Raw genomic sequence first — 23,166 nt, forward strand, 5'->3', positions numbered from 1 at the left:
TGCCTGCACATGCACACACACACACACACACACACACACACACACAGATACTTGAAGGAATGTCAGAAATGCCAGCAGGAAGGATGAGGGGCAATGGGAATACAAAGAGGTCCAGCTCCTCAGAGGGAAGGAAAAACAGGGCAATAAAACCGTCATGTCGAGCCAAGAATCTGCTGATGGCACACATACATATACGCAAGTTCAGAGAGACAAAAGAGAATCTGTCAAGCAGATAAAGCCATCACTTCTCCTTTTCATCCCGGGTTTTGTCCAGAGGCGTCCCCCTTTCACCTCTCCTCTGTCCCGCCAACACTTGTCAGGCAAGAGAGTCATTAATGTTTAGCTGGGCCGTGATGGCAGCGCTGACAGCACTCATCTGTCTAAGAAGACAAGATGAGAGAGAGGGACAGCCCATCAAAGGATGCCACTTAGAGAGGGAGAGGGAGAAATGAGGGGGGGGGGGGAGAGAAAATGTAAGGCTGGACGGACAGGAAAGAGACCCATCTTTCTTTGCAAAGTTAAAGGTTACGTCACCAAGGTGGGCTATAAAATGATGCTATTGTCATCTCCATCCTCCCCTCCCTTTCCATCTTTTTATCCATCCACCTACACAGCCCCCATCTCCCCACCCCTCCACTCCCCTCTTCTCCTCTCCTCTCCTCTCTCCACTTGCTTGTCAGCAGTTTGATTCAATACCTGCAGGTTAGTTACTCATTGAGCTGAGGAGGGACCGGAGCCGGTGGAGGTGTATGAACGGCTGTCTATGGGCAGCCACTGGTGGTTGGGGGAGCTGCCGTCTGATTGACAGATCTGCCTGCATCGTCCATTCCCTCCTGTAAAGACACAAGACACAAAGCACAGGAAGTGGAGGGAGGTAAATAGCTTTGAATATGAATGCTACACTGCAGGGGCGGTTAATAATTGGGAAGTGTTGGACTATTAATCTGAGAGACAAGGCGATGTCGGGTTTCGTTGCGTGTGTTGCTGTAGATCTGACACCGAAATGTGCGGCCTTCACTTCTGGATATAAAGTGAAAGGATGTCATGATGTTTCCCATCAGCCATTCACAGTAATATCCTACCACAACAATAATGCACAGTGCTTTAATAATGACATTATAAACTGTTATTCTCTTTCAAGCTCTGATGGAGCTCTATTGAGGCAATAAATCAGAACTTCATACCAAGATTTCCCAGGTTACTAATCAGTTCCATCTCTACATTTTGCGCTGCACTTTTCTTTCATTTTAATCAACAATTCATCAAGTTTATGTTCTTTATCTGAAAGGTTTTCCAGCTAATGACATACAGATAAGGTTATAATTTAAAAAATATTAAACAAATAAATCTTAAGGAGTGTTTTTAAGTATTTGCGCCTATGTGATCACTTCCAAAAATCTCTGAGTGTAATGCTTTGAATGAGTGTTTCCCTCCATCTTTCCAGATACATCAGAAGTTAATGGAAAAGATGCTTTGACTGCCGTGACAAGTTAAGTAGAGGGAGCGGGGACCATTGTCTTCCAAATCAGCTGTCAGTGTGTTCCTGCTGTCAGCAGTTTGACTCACTACCTGCCTGGTTAATCATCGAGCCGAGCTCCGAGCTGTGAGTTTGCTGGAGGTGTACGGCCCACCGTCATGGACCCCCATCATTGCCACAACAGGACAACATCTGATTGACAGATTAGCAAGCACTGGCAGTTTTTCAAAGAAAGACAGGGTGGAGAGTAGTGATTGGAATTGAAGGAGACTCGAGGAGGAAGGTGTGAGGTAGAGGAGGTGTGCATTTGTGTGGGTAGGTAAAGTAGAGGAATGGTTAACAGGTCTTTTCTTTTGTATGTGTGCTGAGGAATATAAAGATGTGAGACGTCATGTATGTACTGAAAGTTTTTTTTTTCCAGTGGAAAGTGGAATGGACGGGTAAAATGAGAACATTTACAGTGTTGTAAAGGTATGAGTGCTGTTTATGTATCTGTGTGTCAGTTAGAGCTTGATAAAAACATCAGGGTGACATTTTTTCCTCTAACCTCTTAAAGCAGAAAAAAGCAAAAAAACCCCAAACAATGTCTTAATGAAGAGAAGCTGGGAGACTTTCTGACAGATAATGAGGATTCCTTTTGGAAGTGAAATTGCCTCCCCTATTGGACATTAACGCTGCTACAACCAACATTTGTCCCCCCCATCCTGTTAAGGTTATCCCCACTCTAGTCCTCTCCCCCTCCTCTGATTCCCCCATGCATGCCCACTGAGGTTTGATTTCAAATGGAAAAATTAATGGGAGAATAATAGCCTTGGGCCTCGCTGTCTTCACACACACACACACACACACACACACACACACACACACACACACACACACACACACACACACACACATACATCTTAGTTGGTCTACAGGGGTACAGAGAGAGGGACTAAAATTTAGATCCATATGCCTCACTTGGCTTGCTATTCCATTGTGACACAGGCAAATACACCAGTGCACGAGCACACACACACACACACACACACAAGGGACCTCGGCCCCCCCTTCGTTTACACCTCAGAGGGCTTAACTTTCAAATATTAGTACAGTGGCTGTGCGGATTTCAAATAAATAAATAAGTGAGGAAGCAATGATTAGCAATTCTCCTGATAATTATATGAATGTGTTTCATATTCATTTTCACTTCTAGGAGAATATTTCTGCAGTAACAGTGATTTTGAGAACTTTCCAAGCTTTTAGAGGGGCTTCTAAAACTGTTGTGTGTTTTTTTCCCTGCACTGTTTCTTGCAGCGAGTCACGTACAGCAGCAGTTTTGAGACAAATTCAAAGTCCCTTGCTTTGATTTACACAAAACAGATCAAATAACAATTCCCCTCTTTCAGTATATTGTATTTGATTTACAGTAACAAAACACACAGGATGCTTTTAATGATAAGAGTGAAGATAAATGGTGTTATCCTTGCAGCTCTGAGTACCTCTGGCATAATATTGGCAGGAGGGCAGGTTTTACAGGGCACAAAAATAGATGCACACACACACACACACACTCACACACAAGATGTGCAAGTTTCACTTCAGCTGATACAGGGCCAAGTTGGTTGCAGGCATTATTAAATCAAAGTTAAGACTCATTGCTCTTAGGCTAGCAACACAAGCAGTGTGTGTGTGTCTGGTTGGGGTAGGGGGTCGGTTGTTAAGAGTTTAAAAGCGGAAGAGGAGTTAGTGTAGAACCAGCATTGATGTCGGGGAAGCCCACTGGCACTTTCTGTTCAAACATTTGAGAGGACCGACCTGCCGAGCTTCAGCGCCCGGGTGGCAGGATTCCCGCTCTTCCTGTTTCTCCTGACTTTGAGGAATTTTTCGGTGAACAAACTCCCAGTGCTCCTCTCACACGCCCCACACCTCATCACAGATACCTGTCTCAGCAAAACTAGAAAGAGATAGATGAGGAGAGAGAACTTTCCAGGCATTTGGGGAGATTCTCTTGTCACCATTTCTGTGTATCACAGAGAATATTACAAAACTATTTTTTAATATCAGACACATTCTTACTCTTTTTATGTGCAAAAGCTTCCTGAGTGGATATGAGTCAGTTCTCCTGATATGAACACTGAAAGAGGTTAAGCTTGCTGTAATCATTCCTCCTGAATACTGACCATTAGATGATCCTTTCCTAAAAACCTTTAAACGTAAGTGATGGAGGACAAAATCCACAGCCCTCGATCTATGAAAAAAATGTATCCAGATGTTTAATTGAAGTTAATATGAAGAGTCGAGCCTGTCCTCCCAAGAAACCCCTGACGCTATAGGTCATGAAGTCAGTCACCAATAGTTAGGTTTGAATGACAGATGTCATCTAGCGGCTGTAGTAATTATGACGCAGGGAAGTGACGCAGTTCAGATGACGTTAATATAAAGTGAGTTTTCTTTGCTAACTTTAAGGAAATAGTAATCATATTTTAAGTGAACCCTAACTAAGTGGTTTTTGTGCCTAAACTTAATCAGACTTTAACCACAGCGTTGTCACATCATAAAACATAATTATTTTTTAACAGTGATTTGTAACTCTGTAAAGCGGCATATTACGCTCCAATGGGTTGTTCTGGAGTGCAGGTACAATCTATGTGGTCATTTAATTTGGAGGACTTGTTGGAAGTGTCAGCAGTCTGAATTAGTCAAATTAAGTGGATTTCTTCCACGATTACAGCCTTTTTGTACTAATTTCCTTGTTTTGTTACTATTGTCCACTGTAGTTCAACAAAGAAACACAAAAAGGTTTTGTACTAAATAGGCAGCAGCTTTGGAAGATATCCACCTGCTTTGACTAACTGCTGAGCCCTCATATTATCTTTTGATAAGCTTTTCAAAATACATTTTTGCCCAAAACAAGGACTGTGGATTTTGTCCCCCATAACTTAAATTGAAAATGCATTATGAAGGGCTCTTCTAATGATCAATATGAGTGAATCCTCTTTCAGTGCTCATTTGGGCACCTGACTGTTGTTTTAGGACAGATTTGGAAAATTGTGAACTTATCCTTTAAATTGGCACCAGTTCTTTCTCTCTACACTTGTGTGAAAGGTGTGAAATAGTTTAAACCAGGAAGAAGCCATCTTTTTGAACCTGGTCCAAGAGAAAATATTTCCAGACTGTTGCCAAAAATGAAGCAGAAAAACAGAGTATTCCCTTTTGTGAGGGTGTGGGATCTGCAGAGTCCTGACTCATGAATCAAAAGTGTGCAATTTAAACAATATTTCAAAAAAAAAAAAGTTGACTGAACTTATGCTGATTTCATACTGCACACCTCTGGCTCTTATTTAAACAGTCACTGAGGGGCATGAACCCACAAGTTCAAGGATGCTGAATTTCAATCAGTGTCCTCATCACAGGAGGCTTAGGTGGAAGAGGTTTACAATGCATTGAAAGAAAACAAAAGGCTGGTGGAGGGGTGTCTAGAGTAGAGTGATGGTGCGACACACTTCTAAAACAAGCCACCGTCCCCACGCCTCTTGCAGTACGCCCGTGGGCACATGTAGCATTAATTGCTGCCTCCACAGAGCCTGCAGACTCCACGCACTATCTATTGCTCGCATCAAAGAAACCACACACTGAACTTTATGAAATTTTTATTCAATGTGTTCACTTCTCTTCCCTTTTTCCTCTCTTTCTTCCTATTCCTATTCCCCACCTTGGCCCCCCTCTCCCTTTTTAGCTCCGCCACCAAACAGACAAGAAAGACTTCTCTCTGCCATGTTTTCGGCTCGACTTCCTTCCTGCCCAGAAGCACTCGAGTATCTCGTTAGTTCTCTCACAGCTAACATCTCTCCTCTATCTGCCAGGAGCAAAAACCTGATTGGGGGAGGTGGGTGGGTGGGGGGGGTATAGAGAAGAAAAGAGAAAGGGGGGACTACATCAAGAAGTTTGGTGGGTGAGATTCTCCGTAGAGCTAGGTGAGAAGCTGTAATATCATTTAGCTACAGTAATTACAGATACAAGAGGCGCACAAAGGAAAGAATAGAGATGAGAGGGTTTTCTCTCCCTGTGGACAATGTACACCGAAGGGCCTGAGTTTCATCATAAACTTACAGCACATACAACTACATGCAAAAACACATTGCAAGATCATTGTTGGTGTGACATAGCACTGCCCTGATTTCTAATACGTGAACAAAGGTTTGTTGAACGCTTGCCTTATTTAATACATTCCACAGTTAGTTCTTTTCACTTGCAGACACCTTTTGCCTCTTTTTCCCTGATTATGACAGTTGAGCAAATCCAGAGTTTCCATTGATTCATCCTGCACATTACCCTTCATTTTAACTGCTCTCTCTCTCTCTCTCACACACACACATACACACACACACACACTGTGGTCATCCATCAAAGCAGCGAGTGTTGTTTCTTCCCCCACACGTCTCATACACACAGGTATAAATCACTGCGCCTGATTTCTGGGGCCAGGGTTTAAATAATTAAAGAGCTTTAATTTATCAGGATTTAGCACCCCCTGACAGTAGGGCTGACATAAGAGAATGAGAGATATATTGAGGAAAAAAAAAAGGTCATTATACATGAGAAACACATACAAAATTATTACACATTTTACTGGAGAGAAAAACGAACATCTAGGCCTAAGTGGCACAAAAGACTATGTGAAAAGGCATTTAGGTTTTGCTCTAGGGCTACTTAATCTGGGTGTATGGAGTTTTATTCACCTGTTAGTAGACGACAAATGCAGTGCGACTGTGTGTGTGAAGAATTGTACTATATGGTTGATTTGTGACAATTACGCGTCATTGGAGAACAACACTGATATAAAATAACAGATACACACAATTCACATTTAAAGTTAAAACATTTAAAATTAAATCATCCAGTAAAAATCAAGCAATGTCAAACTTAAATTTTCTTCACATGCTGTCAGTTTTTGGAAGCATACAAATAATAACAATGTTTTTTTGTTTTCAGAATTGTTGGCAGTGGTGTTGAGAAATATGAAAGCCAGCAAAAACAAACGGGAGTGTTTTTTTTTGGGGGGGGGGGTTGTGAAGAAGTATCCAAGACACTCGACATGGAAAAACACACTACAGTGAGTTACATTTAAAATCTTGTGTCACATCATCACGTGTCTAAAAAGTGAAGTTGTGGTTATTCTGTTAAACTATGACAAATAACCCCACTAAAACCTCAGTTTTTCGAGATCAGTGACATTTTTGTATGCTGCATTTGAACAAAACCCAGTTAAAAACTAGGCTGGAAAACAACACATCGAGTAAAGCACATTTATAGAATGAAATCTGTGTTGAATTATGTCTTGCAACAGAGCCAGGAGGCTGGTGAGGGCCAGTGGCTGTCATGGATGGCCAGATAATGGTGGAACTCTACTGCCCTCCTATGGCCATAAACATGCAAATGAATCTTCACCACATGAAAATCACTGAACTGACTGATTATGACATACTGATGGTTTCCTACTTGCATCTTTTGGTTTTTTCTGGATGAACTATTAGCCCTATGAGTTTGGAAGTCAGAAACAAGATCTACCAGCAGGCACAAAGACATAAGGGAGAAACATTACAATAAAGCAAACAGCCATCTCTGGCTTTGTTTGACCCCCACATTATTTATTCTTTCCAGTAGATCTCTGAAAACAGAATGAACATACACTCTCTCACACACACTACACCCAGAAACAGCATAAAAAAAGACAGAAAAAAAGACATCTGCTAATAAACTCAGAAACAAAAAGAATAACGAAAAACCCCTCTCTTAACATGCAGAGTCACTCTTGAGTAGATTATTATATATTATTGTGAACATTACTTGACGACTTCACTGAGTGAAGTTTATCATTTGCTGGCAATAGTTAGCCACCTAGTGGTAGAACCCTCTTATTACATCAAGTATTGACAACAGGGGATTTTAATTACAGCTTTGGAAGTTTTTGGCTATATGACACCATGTCATCAATGAACGAACAGCTTGACAAACATAGTTTAGTAGATTTTCAACAAACTATAAAGTCTACGGGCTCAACTGGGGGGAAGATAAGATATTATCACACCAGAAACATCAGACAGTACAGAATGCTTTTTTTTTTTTTAACCATATTGCAATTGTGATTTATTTGTTTTTAATATTAAACCTATAGATTCATAATTACGATACCAATTCCCTGTGAAACTGATTACCCACAATAATACAGTACCACCATCCTCATTATAGATGAATGATGGTACTGTCTTCTCAAGATGCGGCATCACCATTTTCCCTTCACTGGTAGATTGTTCTTCACACTTCAGTTGTCCAAAAGGGAGCGCTGTAATGCCTCCTGGATCATTGTGTGCTCATCTGTGGAGTAATCCTGCAAAGACATGGGTGTGAGGAGGAAAAAAAACATAGACACAAAATAAGTTAACTCGTCATTAACATCACAAAAAACACCCCTCCAGATAGAGTTCAGCGCCTTCACTTACAACAAAGGTATCATAGGAAAAGGTGTGTCTAATCTTCAGGTGCTGGAAAAAGTCAGCACTCCTGTAGTTCGGGTCCCCCCAAGGCATTGAGGCACAGATGGGGCACACCTAGAGAGAGAATAATAAAACATCCACAACTAATTATCAACCATGGTTGAATCCAAACAATGCCTGGTACCTTATTTTTAAAAGGGCAGCTCATGGAATCACGGTGTAAAGTTGATTTCTTACCACTTGGCGTGCATCTCGAGCATGCTGGGAAGTGCAATGTTCAACCAGGCCGTCTTGATCGAGGTTCTGGCAGTTGCAGTAAGGACAGGTGAAGGTGTAACGATTTGGCACTGGACTGTGGGAAAGAAACAGAAACAATGAAATACACTCTGCTGATTCTCTATTTGAACATTTTTTTCTATGGAAAGATTCACACAAGATTTGTTTGTCAGATGTGGAAGATTATATGCCCATGTTTAATACTGTGATTGCATAACAGTTGTTTTTTTCTCCATGACAGTAAAGCAACACCATTTTCTGAACTAATCCTACTGCTCTAACTAGGTGAAACTGACTTTAAAGGCCACTTCCTGATTGGTCTTCTCATCAACATTACAAATGACTGTCTCTTAAACTGTCTTATTTGTAATGTTCTCCAGAAAGCACAGTCATCAGAGCGATCTAACGTTATTGTCAAGATATAAAAAGCACATCGGTTTCTTACAACCTGGATCTCACTGTTGTAGTTTTGGCCAATTTAACTACAATAAATCATAACAATGTCAATGTAATCGTAACCTGTCACTCTACAAATAAGTGTGTGTACTCCACAAGAAACAGCAGAATGATTGTTTTGTTTACAAAGGAATGTGGCATGTGGTGAGACGACTGTGAAGTCAACCTGATGGTTATGCAGATGGTTTAAAATAGAGCATATAAAGTTGTCGTTCAACTGGTTTAAGGCTTGTGTTTCCTTGGCTACATCAGACTGGATTGTAAAGTTATATCTGCTGGAGCGCTAGTGTCCACAATCTTTACAGTGATGGAGATGAGAACAACATTATGCTGTCCTACAAATATTCTGGGTAAAACTAGGACAGTAAGACCCATGTTGTAATATACCAGGAATTTCCTTATGTGTATTAAGACATAGTTTGTAATACTTGATTTTTAAAATCTGGCTCATCCCTAAATGAAATGTGGAATTGTGCCAGCAGTGAAGCCCTGAGCTGTGTCAGAAATCACTCCCCCTGGTGCACTATATTTATTTTCTGTCTATTTGAGTGCAAAATGTTTGCACTACAGACAAAGTATGTAGTGGCCTCAAAAGTTCACCTTTACTTTTTGCCAAAAAATACACAATACACAAATAAACAATACAATGCTTCATGCCTTCATCTTTGATAAATGTGTTAGTGGGTGAAAACAGCCCTGTGTTGAAAATAAATGCAAGGGGCTGCGTTGCTGTGGGCATTTTTGAGGTACCAGTCAGATTATGAAATATAATCCAGGAAGTCCAGTTTGAGTGATAGATCCATGAGTGTGAAGCTTCTCAGATGCCCCAACAGTGCACAGCTGTCTATATTACTATAACAAGAGGATATTACAGCTCTGGAAGGTTATTATGGTGGCAAATTGTTTCATCTTTTGTCTCAGTGATTGCAAGGTTAACAGGTTCATGTTACACAGTAATCTACCAGGAATATGCGCTTGCATGCATTTAACTGGCCAGATGACACTGCATTCTGCTGTGGCAAAACTTATATTTTACTTCATGCACCTCCAAGTCTTGTGGTACTTGTGTCAGGAAGAACTGAGAGATGAGGCATTTATTCTCGAAGACTTCTCCTTGATCTATTTTAGCTTGGATTTACCTCATGTGTACGTCGCTTTCGACAAAGGTGTCTACCGAATGAATAAATGTAAGAGTTTATCCAACTTTTTTGCCAGAGCCCTCAGTGTCTGCATCCCCCTGTCACAACACAGTATTCTCATTCAAATGACTGAAGAGAGCTTCATTTTTCCACACAGGGCTTAAGTTGGTCTGAATGCAGCCTTACAGTTACGCAACGCTACACCTGTCAGTGATGGCAACAACTTACTGCTCACTATACAGTAGGCTACTGAGTGTCAATTATGTAGGTACAAGTGACTGAGTGAACGAGGGAGTGATTTCCGACGCAGTACTTGTTTTGTCTTATTGCTCTCTATTTCACCTGATGATGGCAGGCTGGCTCTGGGCAGTGGTCCTCACTCCCTCCTCAATGTACTCCTGGTATTTTGAACAGGCAGCTGTGTGGCCTCTCATCTGAGAAAGGCCAACCTGAATAGTGAGAAAACACATATCAGCAACTACCACTGCATGATATAATTATTAAATAATCGTTCTCTCGTGTTTGAACTCTGCTACTGTCTGAATATAAAGACTTAAGTTTAAACTGAGAATCATTAGAAGTGCATATGTAGTTATATCTTCAGCCCCTCTTGCCTTGTACATGATAGTGATCTGTCTAAACCCTCACATTTCCAAATCTAGTTCACAATAAACCAACACAAGTCATTCAGATGCTTTATGTCAGCTTTTGCACTTTCATAACACATACCTGAGCTCCACATCCCTTGCAAGCCGCCACAGATGATTGGATGAGGGCCTCTAGATCAACTGCTTTAGTCCAGTGGCCAAGTGTGGCCCGACATACAGCACAAACAGGCTTCTGTGGACGCAAACACTCCTGCAAACAACTCTGGCAGAACCTGAGAAGAGACGAGTTAAGGAACATGATGATGAACAAGGAAGGAAAACAAGTCATGGAAGTCATGCTCATCATGGCTGACCCCTCCCATCCTGGGGATACACTTTTTCAAACACTCCCCTCTGGCAAGAGGCCGCAGTTTATCTAACCACAACCTCACACTCCAAGAACAGTTTCTTCCTGACTGCAGCTGGCCCTTATCAACAAGGCCTGAGAACCCACTGACGCAGACTCTACCCTACTCACAGACACTACACTTTCTATTAATGTGAAATCACTTGCACACTTACATATACCGTTAATACTGTGAACATTTGCACATTCCCAGTCAATATCCTGCACACTATTTTTTAAACTCAACAGCTCTCTTCACATAAAATATATTTATACTTCTGTATTGTATCATTTTAATTATATATTTATACCACCTGTCTTTTGTGGTAGTTGTATTTTCTCACTTTGTATAGATACTTATGCACCACAACAACAAAACAAATTCCTTATATGTCCAAATTTACCTGGCTGAAGTCACTGTAACTGTGATCACTTTTGATTTGGCTTTAAATAACCAGAAGGATATGCTTTTTTACAATTATTTCTACTTGTTATAAGCTGACATTAAAATAAACTGTCACAGTGGACCAGTTCAAGAGCTCTTCCTGTAAATCTAATGGGAAGTCCCCACCTCAAGAGGGCGCAGGGACTTGTAGTCCATCTAAATGGTTTAACGAGCCTGTGCAATAGAAATCCAAACTACAACTCCCAGGCGAGGCCTCCTCTTTGATGTAAACAAAACTGAAACTGATTTAGCAGCCTGGCATTGGTTTTTCCAAATATTCAAGTAAAAGGAACATAATTACAGGGTCGCAACAAAAGCAGACACACATATGGTCGATGTTTTGCGACTGTGGTGGCAAGACATGTTTAAAAACAAGCATTTCCAGCCATTATTTTTACCTCGTACCATTGCATCGCTAATGGTAGACGTGGGTTAAAAGGAGGACGATCGGGGGGAAAAGGGGTAAAATACTCACGTATGTCCGCATTGTGTTGTGACGGGACTGTCGAAAATTTCGAGACAAACTGGACAGACAAATTCTGACACGTCGCCGCTCCCGTCAGAGACGTTTTTCTTGTGCTGTGTAGAGCTAAACCCTCCGAGCATCGCCATTTCTTTTCTTTACTGTGTCGGTCAGTCCGCCACCAACCGTCCCCGTTATGACGTCATACGGTTTTGGTTTCTTTTTTTATGCGCGAGGGCGGAGTCATCACACTCAACGTCCGACACACAACACCAAAACACCTTGTTTTTATTGTGTTAAAACTGTGGACAACCAGTTAATTCTGCCAGTACAGCCATCATTATAAATAGACTTAGGGCTGGAAAAAAAGAAATCTGTTGGCTGTTTTTTCGATTAACTGATAAACTGTTCTATAAAATAAAATAAAATGTCAAAACTAAATGAAAACAATAGTATTTTCCCAGAAGGTGACATCTTCAAATACCTTGTTTTATCTTGACAGTACGAACCCCAAAGATATTCACAATCACAATAATAGTAATGATAACAACAACAACAACAACAATAATAATAATAATAAACTTTATCTCTATAGCACCTTTCAAAACCAGAGTTACAAGGTGCTTCACAAAATACAGTTCCATAAAACATATACGACAAGAAAAACAGCAAATCCTAACAATAGAAAAGCTGGAGCTGCATGCCATTTTTGCTTGACATTACTCAAACTTTATCGATTTAGAATCATTTTTTTGTGTTGAACAAATAATAACTGTAAATTTATTGAAAATATTGTACAAACTTTGAAAATCGATACAACGTTGAAGGGAGTGAGAGCAACATTTCAAAATTAAAAAAGGTTGATGAACTGAAGCCTTCATATAGCGCAACAACTGTTTCCTAAAGCTACACTTGCTTGACTTAATTGTTGTTGGGTGGCTTAACATTGTTTAATTCCGGGTAAATACATATTAATGTATATGCAAACGTATATGTATGTATATTAAATATTTTCTATGTGTACACATAACGTTAAATAGAATAAAATGAAATAGAATATAATGTCTTTATTGTCATTCACGGCAGTACAACGAAATTGAAGGTGCAAGATAAGAACAGTATATACTGTTAATAGAACTTCAAGAACAGATATGTAAAAAACAGTCTTGAATTATTTATACATATACACACATATATGTATATGTATATATAATGTATATACATAATTCAAGACTGTTATATATATATGTGTGTGTGTGTGTGTATATATATATATATATATATATATATATATATATATATATATATATATATATATATATATATATATATATATATATATATATATATATATATATATACACACATATATATGTAAACACATATATGACAAACGCATGAGCTGATATTGTTCTGTATAATATACTCTGTATATACATGTTACTTACGCTGGTGAACGCTGGTGATGATGATTTTTTTGGTGATGATGTTGATGATGATGATTTTGGGCTCTGCATCCACTCTAAAACAGCACGTGGGCCCCCAGTGCTGCTGAACTGTCAGAACCGTGCGCATGCGCGTTCAGATGATGGGAATTTCCTACAGCTGAGGAGGCGTAGCTAGCCGCGGCTAGCACTTGTTAAAGGTAAGATGTACGTGTGGTGGTGTTTTTGGTTACAAAACAATGTGATCTCTCACCTAAAGCAGAATTAGATTCGGCAGTACAACACAGTCACAACACAGTTTACGCTTGATGTTCAGAAGATTGACTCTAACATCGCCAAAGATTTCTATTTGGAGATGGACCGCCCTGCTAGCTAAAGCAATTGTTAGCTAGCTAGCTGCGCTGAAATGGGCGTTCACTGCTTATGCTCATTTGGGGGCCAGTGCGAGTCACAGCATCGTGTTTTGTCGGGTATGAGATCCATGAAGAAATAACAATCACGATGTTTTAGTAGTATTTATCTTATTATCAGAATCGGTGGGCTGGTTATGTTGTAGTTGATGCGCAACAGCGAGGCATGATGATGTTGTTAGCAGGGGCATGCTGCTAACTCGCTAAACGGATGCTCGCTAGGTTTGGTGTGTGAGGTAACTGGAATAACCAGCCAGCTAGCCTGGGAACGAGGAGCAGGACCCTTTCTTTCTCTGCTATGTGGTTCAAGCGTCAGAGCAGATTTTGGGGTCATTCTATAACAGAAACAGTGTTCTCAATTTGAGCTGCAGGCTACCTGGTTTATACGCATGTAACGTTGGCACCGATATCTCACTTTCTCTCTGGCGCAAACAAGGGCGGACGACAAAAGGGATATTCATGTCAACATTGAGTTCCGATCCTGATTGCATACGCTGTAATTCCTCTGGTCTCTTTCTTGGTTGCACAGAGTATAATGGTGATAATAATAGTGAAGCCAACTAGCTATTGGACCGACGTTAAATAGCCCACACGATTCATCCTCACATCATCCCACCCAGAGCACAAACGATGTCTCTCAACATAGTGATTTGATAAAACAAAAAAACACTTGGTGATGATTGATACAAATGCATTTTCTTTGGGACTAAATGAACACTGACTTAATCAGCAGATGTGGGCACATTTCTTTCTGTCTTTGTGTGTGTTAGAATGACGGATTTCCATTTTTATAATACTCTCCTGTGTCATTACAGCTTGCAGACGGCCCAGAAGAATCACAGCACCATATCTCTGTCTTCATGATGAGTGACCTTGAACTCTGCACATGCTGAAACCAAGGAATGGATTAGATACAACTCTACATTAACAGAGCGTGAAGTGAAAGCTGCTCCGGACCTCATCTTGCATGACATCGGCCTGTTTGTCTGAAAACAAGTCAGGCTTTGAGCCAAAACCAGAGATGCCCATAAGAAGGCATCCCTACAGGCTGCAGCCTAGCTACGCCAACTGAAAGCACCAAACAACTGCATCTCTTGTTAAGATGATGTGCTGCTGATTGGACGCAAAACTCATTCCTCTTCCACCTCTCCAAAACGTTATTAACGTTGAGTGTGTGCCAGTGCGTACAGTGAATTATGGTGACCAAAAATGGTGCTTGAATGTGGCATCCTCGTGCAGAGTATGCGAAAAGGGGTGAGGCTCTCTCAGAAAAGTATAACAGCTGACTGTTAGTCTGCTGCAGATAATGGATGCCAAGTTAAAAGAGGACCTGTTTCGGAGGTATGTGGTGGCACTGGAGAGGCGTCTGGAGAATGGAGGGGAATACACAGGGATTGGAGCTGCACAAGAGGGGGACAAAGGCAGACACAAGGACAGTGAGGCCCTACTCTCCACAGCCACAGCTCTGCTAGGGGCCTATCAGCCAGATCCGGGACAACGTTTTCGCATGGTGCGTTTTTATGAGGTGGTGGAGAGCTCGCTCCGCTGCCAGAGAGGAGGTAACCTCAAGAGCCTGGAGAGAGCCTTCCACACCCTGGAAACCATCTGCACCAACCTCTTGCTCTTCCCCTGGAAGAAGGAGTTCAGATGTATAAAAGTAAGTTTAGGTTATTCTTAGGGTTGTTATATTACTCTGACTTAAAGCTGTGGTTAAAGCTGACTTGATGGAATATTTAGGGTACAATATTAGCCATCCGCTCGCAACATCACCCTACCCGGGAGTGTGTCTCCAGTGCTGACATTTCCCAGTTTCTGTATGAATTGTTGTAATTTGACTGAATAAACACATGAATAATATAGTGACTTACATAGGAGAAAATATAATATTTTTGTTGCCTTTAATTTAATCTGCAGCACTTCATAGTGCAAGTTTAAGATACTTTGAATAAAACAAGTAACATGTGCACCTTTCTAGGACAGCCAGTGATGACAGCTCAAGGTGCAGACATGGAAAGATATACAGGTTATATCGCTGTCAAGAATTATAATGTTTCCCATACAAATTTGTACAGACAGTATACATCGATATCTTTCACGACCTTGAGGTGGAGAAGAGCTCTTTTTCACATCTTCACTTATTTCAGATCTTCCACTGTAGTAACTGTGCCACTGGTCACAAAGACTGCACTGATCTTTGAACACTAGTAAAGATTCATGGTGATGATCTGTAGGCTGCAAGTTACTTTTTTTGTTTAAATATAGTGTTAGTTTCCCTAGCTGATTAGTTACCTAATAATAAAATCTGAAGAATACAGTAAGAATAAGTAATGAAGGTGCATCAACATTCTTATTTTCCATTTGTATTGCAAACTCTTAACTTATGTATGTGAATATTACCTCAAATATTTGTCTAATATACAGATGGTCATTCAACTTTATGGTCATTTTGGAGGGAGGCTGTGGTTTGTGGTGCTGATGGATTGTATCATGTTATACAAGTGTTTCTATTACTTTGTCTGTCCTATTTGAATCAAGGATGGTAAACCAAATATCACTTTGCTATCACAAGAATAGCACATGATGTCATATTTTTAGGGTAGCTTTTAGCTTTATGGTGTCAAGCTATTTTAATTGATTTACACTAATTCTGATTAACCCATTTCTCTTTTAGACCTTCACTGGCCCATATGTGTACCATCTGCAGTCCGCCATTTCTGATGCTGAACTCCGAACCATAATGCGCACCATTGGCTACTCCTGTGACCACGATTCGCAGTTCCACTTGCAGGAGCACCCAGGAGGCTCAAGTCATCTCCGCCAATTGGCTTTTGAGCTCTTCCTGGCCCAGGCAGAGTGTCGTCTTCTGGGAGAGGTAGTGGCTCTGGCCCGTGGTTCAGCCTCAGAACTGGAGGCCCTGGAACTCCGCAGAGGTTGCAGAGATGATGCAGCTGGCTGTGCGGAGGCGCTCCGCAGACGCGACAGCCTCGGCGCAGATATGGCTCGGCTTTCTGTGCGGCCACTGGATATCGAGAGGCCTCATGCTCACCACCTGAGGCGAGGTAGCCGACCGTCAAAGTCTGTGGATGTTACAGATGGGGCTGGTCACTGGCACGCGGCAGTTAGCAAGCCTGTCTTGAAGGCCTCATTGAGTCTGAGGAAGGAGCCTCTGTTTGTGGACGCAGAGGAGGATATGAAGGATGAAATCATCAGGCCCAGCACCTCAGCATCTCTTTTCTCTGTGGCAGCTCCACCTTCCTATAGCCCTGTTGCAGATTTCTTCCCCATTCAGTCACCTCCCCCAGCTGATGCTTACACATCCTACCACCTGTCATCTTTGGATGAGATTGACTTGTACACGGAGAGGGGTGGCGCGGGGACAGGAGGAAGGCAGACCCCCTCTCGACCTCCATCCAGAGAGCCTCGAGATGCAAGGGATGGGTGGCTGCTCAAAGCACACGGTAGTGTGAAGTGTCAGGGTTGTGGACTGGGCTGCTCCACAATGGCCTCCTGCCAGAGATGTGACATGATCCTCTGTTCTGCCTGTCATGACGTGGACCCCTCCCCTTGCTGTGGCCTCCAGGACTACCACTCCAAATCCCCACGACCCCTTGACGGATACATCCCTGTCAAGGAAAAGCTCTCTGTCTACTCTAATACTCACACCCACTCCCATCTCCACCCGCACCCCCTCACACTGACCCACTCACACTCTCACCCCCACCCTCACCCCCAGATGGTGGAGAAACCCCTTTTGTCCACTAAGCTGTTTCCAAGCAAGTCTGTTGCCTTGACAACGCCAAAGGGAAGCAGCAGTGAGCGAATAAGCATGGGGGGATCACGCTGCGGGTTCTGCAACAAGCCAGGTGCATCACACACCTGTGTGAACTGCTCTAAGGTGTCATGTGACTCATGCATGGGCTTGTATGCAAAGGATATGTGCACGCGAAAGAATCCCCAGCACAGTTTTGTGCCCAACCATCAGCTCAACTTCAAATCTGGCACCATATCTCACCTGGTGTACCGATGAATCAGGCAGACAGAATTTTTTTTTTTTTTTCTCCCTTCTAGTCCCCTCCTTTAATCTGCAGCGTAGTCTTGCACTATTGCTTTAGCTCTGTTCCTGCTTAAACAATTCATTCACTATCTTCCCCTTTATCTGATGGTCTTTTTCGCTCTCTCTAACCCTCTCTTGAACTTTGTATATTTTCTCTTGCTGTCAGTAGGGCCCTGGAATGCACATGCCACAGAGAGCCATATCGTCTGCCCATCTCTCTGCCTTGTACAATTCAGGCCTTTTATCTATTTCTTCTTCCTTTTACCTTGCTACCTGCTCTTGAGTAGTCATGTGATGTTGTAGCGCTTCCCAAATTCCTCAAAGTTTGTCCTCCTCAAAAGGGAAACTGGAGAAAAGAGAGTTTAATTCCTTCTCCTTTTGAATGAATTCCGTCCAAATGAACATATATACTTTGCCTAACTTCTCAGCTAAAAATTCCTCTAATATATAAATATATAAATATATACAGTATATATATGAGTGTGTGAGTGTATGTGTGTGCGTGTGTGTGTGTGTGTGCGTGTGTAGAAAAGACCTCTGAGCTTGCATTGTGACAAAGGAGATCTTTTTAAACTTGAAAAATAGTAGGGAAAAACAGAGAAAACATACACTGGAAGTCAATAAGTCAATAGTTTATATTTTTAATCTCTATTCTCTAGAACAATGTGAGACTGTTAAATGGGCATGAGGTCTGGCATTGGGATTTTGAAGGTATAAACTTGGGGTGGGAAATTTCTCAAAGGGACACACTGAGACAATGGTCAGATGCCATATATTCTATTTAAAAGATTATGCCTTGTAAATTAACCCTCAATTGTTTCTGATTATATGACTGAGGTTTAAATGCTGCTGTTGACTTGAGACGTTGAAGATGTGTGGTGTTTGACTTCTTTCTGGTAAATAGCCTGTTGAGTTGTGTCGGTTCCAAGCCCGCCCATCCCCTTTCATCACACTCCGTAAGCCTCCATGGTCCATGACGTTGTAGTGGCCCCTTACCAGATCAGTGGTTCCCCGTCAGTCTCAGGTGGAGTCACAGGACGTCTCACACTGGGCCACAAACCAAATGTTTGCGGGTCCTTGACAGTGTGTGAGCCTATTGATTGGTTTTAGACAGTATGAAAGTGTATAGTCTGACACGGTTTCTGTCTACCTCAAATTGCTTCAGCTTATACACCCAGTTCAACATTGTGGTTTTAAACTAGCCCTAGAAACCTAAGAAATATTGTATTTATTATATTATTCTTCTCTAATTTGCAACTCATGTTTCGGCGGAATAGAAAATAATACCCCAACTTACAATCAACTAACTCAGTCACTTTTAAGGGTTAGCAGAGGTTATTTATTTTGTGAGATAATCCTGGGCTTTGTCAGTTTTCTGATATAGCACAAGGTTTACAGTCTTCAAAAATACTCATGAGTTGTCAGTTTGTCTCTTGTGCCATTCAAACTACTACTAATAGTATACTGGTCGTACTAGTATATTCAGGGGATGGACACAAAACATGAGCACCTGTAAATTATAATGCAATTCAATACAGTAGTCCTGCAGCAAATACTACCTTTGTGAAGCCTGAAATGTTAGATTTGATCGAGACTGATAGAGAGGTGCTGATGGAGCTCTTATCATAATTTCCGAGCATGCATTTAGTGTTGTTGGTGTACTGGATTGCATTGCACTAACTGTTTGCTCATCCTGCAGACAAATTACAGAAATGGCTTACAATATATTTCAGTTCAGTGCAACACCACCGCAGACTACAGGCTCAAAAATGACTATAGAGTTGAATGGATACCTCTCTGACACTTTGTTGATCACATGTAGTATTTAAGTAGGGCTGAACGATTTCGAAAAAATATCTAATTGCGAATATTTTGACAGTTATATTGCGGTATGATTTGTGATATTAGAGAGAATGATACTTTCTACATCATTATTTTCATTTATATTGAAAACATCTCAAAATGATTATGGTATGATTTTTTTTTTTTTTTTTTTTTCGGGGATCTGTACCAAACAAAGATGTTTTGTTAAGTCTGTAGAACATGATTTGTAGGCCAGGACATCTCCGCACCATGACAATATTCAATTTAAAATTGTATTTTGATACACATTTCGCCTTAAACAAATATTGTGCCTCCTGCGATTTGAAAATTGCAGTAGGCCAGATTGCACTTTTGATAAAATTTCTGTTGTTCAGCCCTACATTTTAGCTTCACAAAGGTATTATTTATCACATATCCATTGCATGACTTTGCACTATAGGGATTCATGTTGTGGTGTCCACCTGCCTGTACTGTGCAGTGATTGCATGTGTGGAGTAATTTAAATGATATGGCTGGTGATTTTCTATATTTTTCTTATGGTCAGCAAATCTCATGTGCAGAGCCAAACTAACAATGAAGTGATTTACTTGCAAGTATTGTGTGTGTACATACCAAGTCTGATATATATTGTATTCCTATGTGCAGTAGACCTCAGTTGTTGTCCAAAATCGATTAAAAACACACTGCTGCACAAGGTGACATGTTCCTTCACCCTGAAGATTGTGGTCACAATAATTTGTTTGGAATTGGCTCCAAAGATAACAGTGATCACATTTTCAGTCTCAGGAGAAACGTTCACCGCTGCGCATGCGTGGGAATGTGTTTTTCATAAAAAGAGCATTGTTAGCTTGTTGTGCTAGATATCACAACCTCTTGACTTTGTGCTACACTGTAAATTCCTCAAAGAACTTCAGTACAAAGTTAAGAGGTTGTGATATATAACACAACAAGCTACCGAAGCACTGCACATAGTGGCGTCTGCCTTACACGGAACTACTCTTCTGAGAATGAAAATATTTGGAGCCGTTTCTAAACAAACCATCATGACCAAACTTTTTTGGGGGAAGGACCATGTCACCCAGTGCAGCGGTGTGGCTCAGTGATGTGTTTTTAATAGTTTTTGGACAACAACGGAGGTCTATGATATCAGGCTTTGGATACACGAACAATACTTCTACTTCTACTACTAAGATCACGTCATTGTTGGTTTAGCACATGAAATGAATCTCCCGTTTGCTGTGGAACTTTCTTTAAACTCATCTATTGGTATACTTCAAAGGGTCATGGTGATCACAGGTAAATAAACTCTGCTAACACTTAAAACACTGGGTGTCATGAAATTAGAGGGTACTTTTCGTGATTAAACTTTGATTGTCCGTGAAAGAGGAGAATTCATGCAATATGTTGCAGTTAATAGTCACCAAGGGCTAATTTTAAATCACATTACATTTTAAAAAAAAAGGTCTGAGTCTGGTTTTTTTGACAGACCGCTTAGGCGACCCTAGCCTTTAAGCTCTGTCGGGAATAACCTCTAAATGCCTTAAGCTCATTCAGCTGTCTTACTCTGGAGTATTTTAGGCTTTTGGTATTGTCATTTTCATTGTTTTGTATTTTAACAGTCTATAGGTTAAAGTTTGACTTTTGCCAGGCTATATAAACTAAACACATAGCCTGTTCTATGACAGCTAAGGAAAGAATTCAGAAACACACAAGTATGGATTAAGCACTACAGTTTCTAAGATGGAGCATATTGAACCGTGCATCTGTCAGAATTATGCAGAAAGTCACACGTTGTAGACCAACACATTTACTATATGCTTAGAAGGGTTAATGTCTGTAATAATAACCATGTTTTGCTTGGAAGTCAAATTTAATATTTATTTTGCTTTGCTTACAGACATACCTAAACACACACGTTTGGTTATAGGGAGTGATGTCTGATCTCATACTTCTGTTCATTCCTTCCCTTTAAAACTTTAACTTTAAAAGTTCAGTTTTGTGTCTTTTTCATGTTAAAAAAAAAACGTAAAGAAGGGATGTTTTGATACTGTTCGGATGTAGCTTAAGGTTTCTTTGAAAAATGTCTGGGTCAGCATTAGTTAAGGCTAACTTGGGTATCACAAACGTCTTGAGTGACCTTAGGGAGGTGTGCAATTGTTTTGTTTAATCCGATAAAGCCTTTTTAAATAGTTTAAATAGTTTGAGTATTTATCATAGATATATTTGAGTTGCTCGACTCTGGTCATGACAAATCATACCAGCAGCAAAGACGACTTTTAGAAGTATTGAGCCATGTCGCAAGAGTGATCGTATTGCCAAATGAAGAACAAATATCTTATTGGAGTAGAAAACAAAATCCTGTGGCTTGCCCGGATGTACAGTCGATGTAACGTAAATCTGTGGTTTTGCTAAAGTTTGGCTTTGTGTCTGTGGATGTTGACCTTTTTAAGAAGCCTAGAAAGAGAACCATCAGCATAGATACCTACCCCGCACACCATGGGATGTGGATCTGACTTCAGAACAGTGGACTGATTATTTGTGTAGGTCACTACAAAGGGCTAAACAGTCTTCAGGGCTGCTGCAAAGTTTGTGGGCACTGTTTTAATCTTTTGGTGAACAACTGACTTGTCATAGGTAATAATGGTAAATATCTACTGTGGAGCTTACTGTACATTCATCAGTGGATATGAATTACTGATGTTGGAAAAACAAAAGAGCTATTTTTATTTTGTGTCATGGAATACATTGAGCCATTCGAACATAATTGGTTTAACCCACACCGGACACACTCAAGTCATTGTGGAAGTCAATACTCCCTTTACCTCTTTGTGTGGTTATCTTGCTGATATTAACAGTGATGGTGTAGTTAGGCAGCCCCTTTCCCATTCCCCGTTCCCCTAACCCTTTCTTGGCATGCTCTGTACAAGGCCCAAACCCCATACCTCTTCTCCCCTCAACCTCCACATGTGCCCTCACCCACTGTCTCCCCCTCTCTCCTCCCCCTCCCCCCTCTACCTTGGCACTGAGGATCATTGCACAATGTCTATGTGAAGGGGTAATGGACCTTACGATCAATATGTGGGCATACATGGGGGTGGAAAGGGAAAATAGCCAAAATTGTTAATCGGTGAAAATATATATAAATATATATTGAAACGTAAATGAGATTTTATAAAATAATTTAAAGAATAAAATTCTGAAAAAAAAAGTTGTTTTCTGCCTTGAGTTCGTGGGTGTATGCAATGTCTGTTTTTGAACCACTATGGGTGTGTTGTTTTTTTTGTCTTTTGTTAGCATTCACTAAATTGAATTGTAATTTTACTCAGAGAAGTGGCCTGTTAGAAAAACATTGATTAGAGGTTTACACACACACACACACGCTATGTTTTCGAGCACCATCACACATCAGTACTGTTTCCATCTAACGTCTTCACTGAAGCCTCACAGCCTTTGTGCCTCTGACAGTAACGGCTGTTCGAGATAGTGAAGAGCTTTGTCTGTTCACATCCTCTCAGGGGACTTCAAGGCTACAAACTTAATTTGTTGAATGTGTCTGTGTTTCAGCTAATGAAGTCTGAATCATCGTTATAGCTCACTCAGTCAGGACTTCTATATATTTTGAGACTGAAGTCTGCCCAGTACTGCATGAGGTGATGTTTTCCTTTATGACCAGCAGGTGGCGATGAATACCCATACAAAGGGAGACTG

The 23,166-nt window shown here is 40.9% G+C and overlaps 2 protein-coding genes across 3 annotated transcripts; one reads left to right on the top strand and one right to left on the bottom strand.

The window, feature by feature from the left end:
- Nucleotides 1-5,941: 5,941 nt before the first annotated feature.
- rnf114 (ring finger protein 114) lies at nucleotides 5,942-11,927 on the bottom strand. The gene is made up of 6 exons (XM_067592455.1): nucleotides 11,738-11,927; nucleotides 10,554-10,704; nucleotides 10,167-10,273; nucleotides 8,191-8,305; nucleotides 7,960-8,067; nucleotides 5,942-7,847 (listed from the first exon to the last, which is right to left on the bottom strand). The coding sequence occupies exons 1-6, from the start codon at nucleotides 11,872-11,874 to the stop codon at nucleotides 7,782-7,784; spliced, it is 684 nt and encodes a 227-aa protein (XP_067448556.1). The 5' UTR covers nucleotides 11,875-11,927; the 3' UTR covers nucleotides 5,942-7,781.
- A 1,262-nt stretch (nucleotides 11,928-13,189) lies between these two features.
- On the top strand, nucleotides 13,190-22,645 carry spata2 (spermatogenesis associated 2). 2 transcript variants are annotated; one of them, XR_010928688.1, is made up of 4 exons: nucleotides 13,190-13,370; nucleotides 14,396-15,237; nucleotides 16,252-20,308; nucleotides 20,387-22,645. XR_010928688.1 is itself a non-coding variant. In XM_067592456.1 (3 exons), the coding sequence occupies exons 2-3, from the start codon at nucleotides 14,887-14,889 to the stop codon at nucleotides 17,605-17,607; spliced, it is 1,707 nt and encodes a 568-aa protein (XP_067448557.1). In that variant the 5' UTR covers nucleotides 13,190-13,370; nucleotides 14,396-14,886; the 3' UTR covers nucleotides 17,608-22,645. The 2 variants fall into 2 exon arrangements, 1 of the variants encoding a protein (XP_067448557.1); XM_067592456.1 differs by having other exon boundaries at nucleotides 16,252-22,645.
- Nucleotides 22,646-23,166: the final 521 nt, after the last annotated feature.

The sequence above is a fragment of the Thunnus thynnus genome, chromosome 6, assembly GCF_963924715.1.
Source record: "Thunnus thynnus chromosome 6, fThuThy2.1, whole genome shotgun sequence".
In the NCBI taxonomy this organism is placed as follows: domain Eukaryota; kingdom Metazoa; phylum Chordata; class Actinopteri; order Scombriformes; family Scombridae; genus Thunnus; species Thunnus thynnus.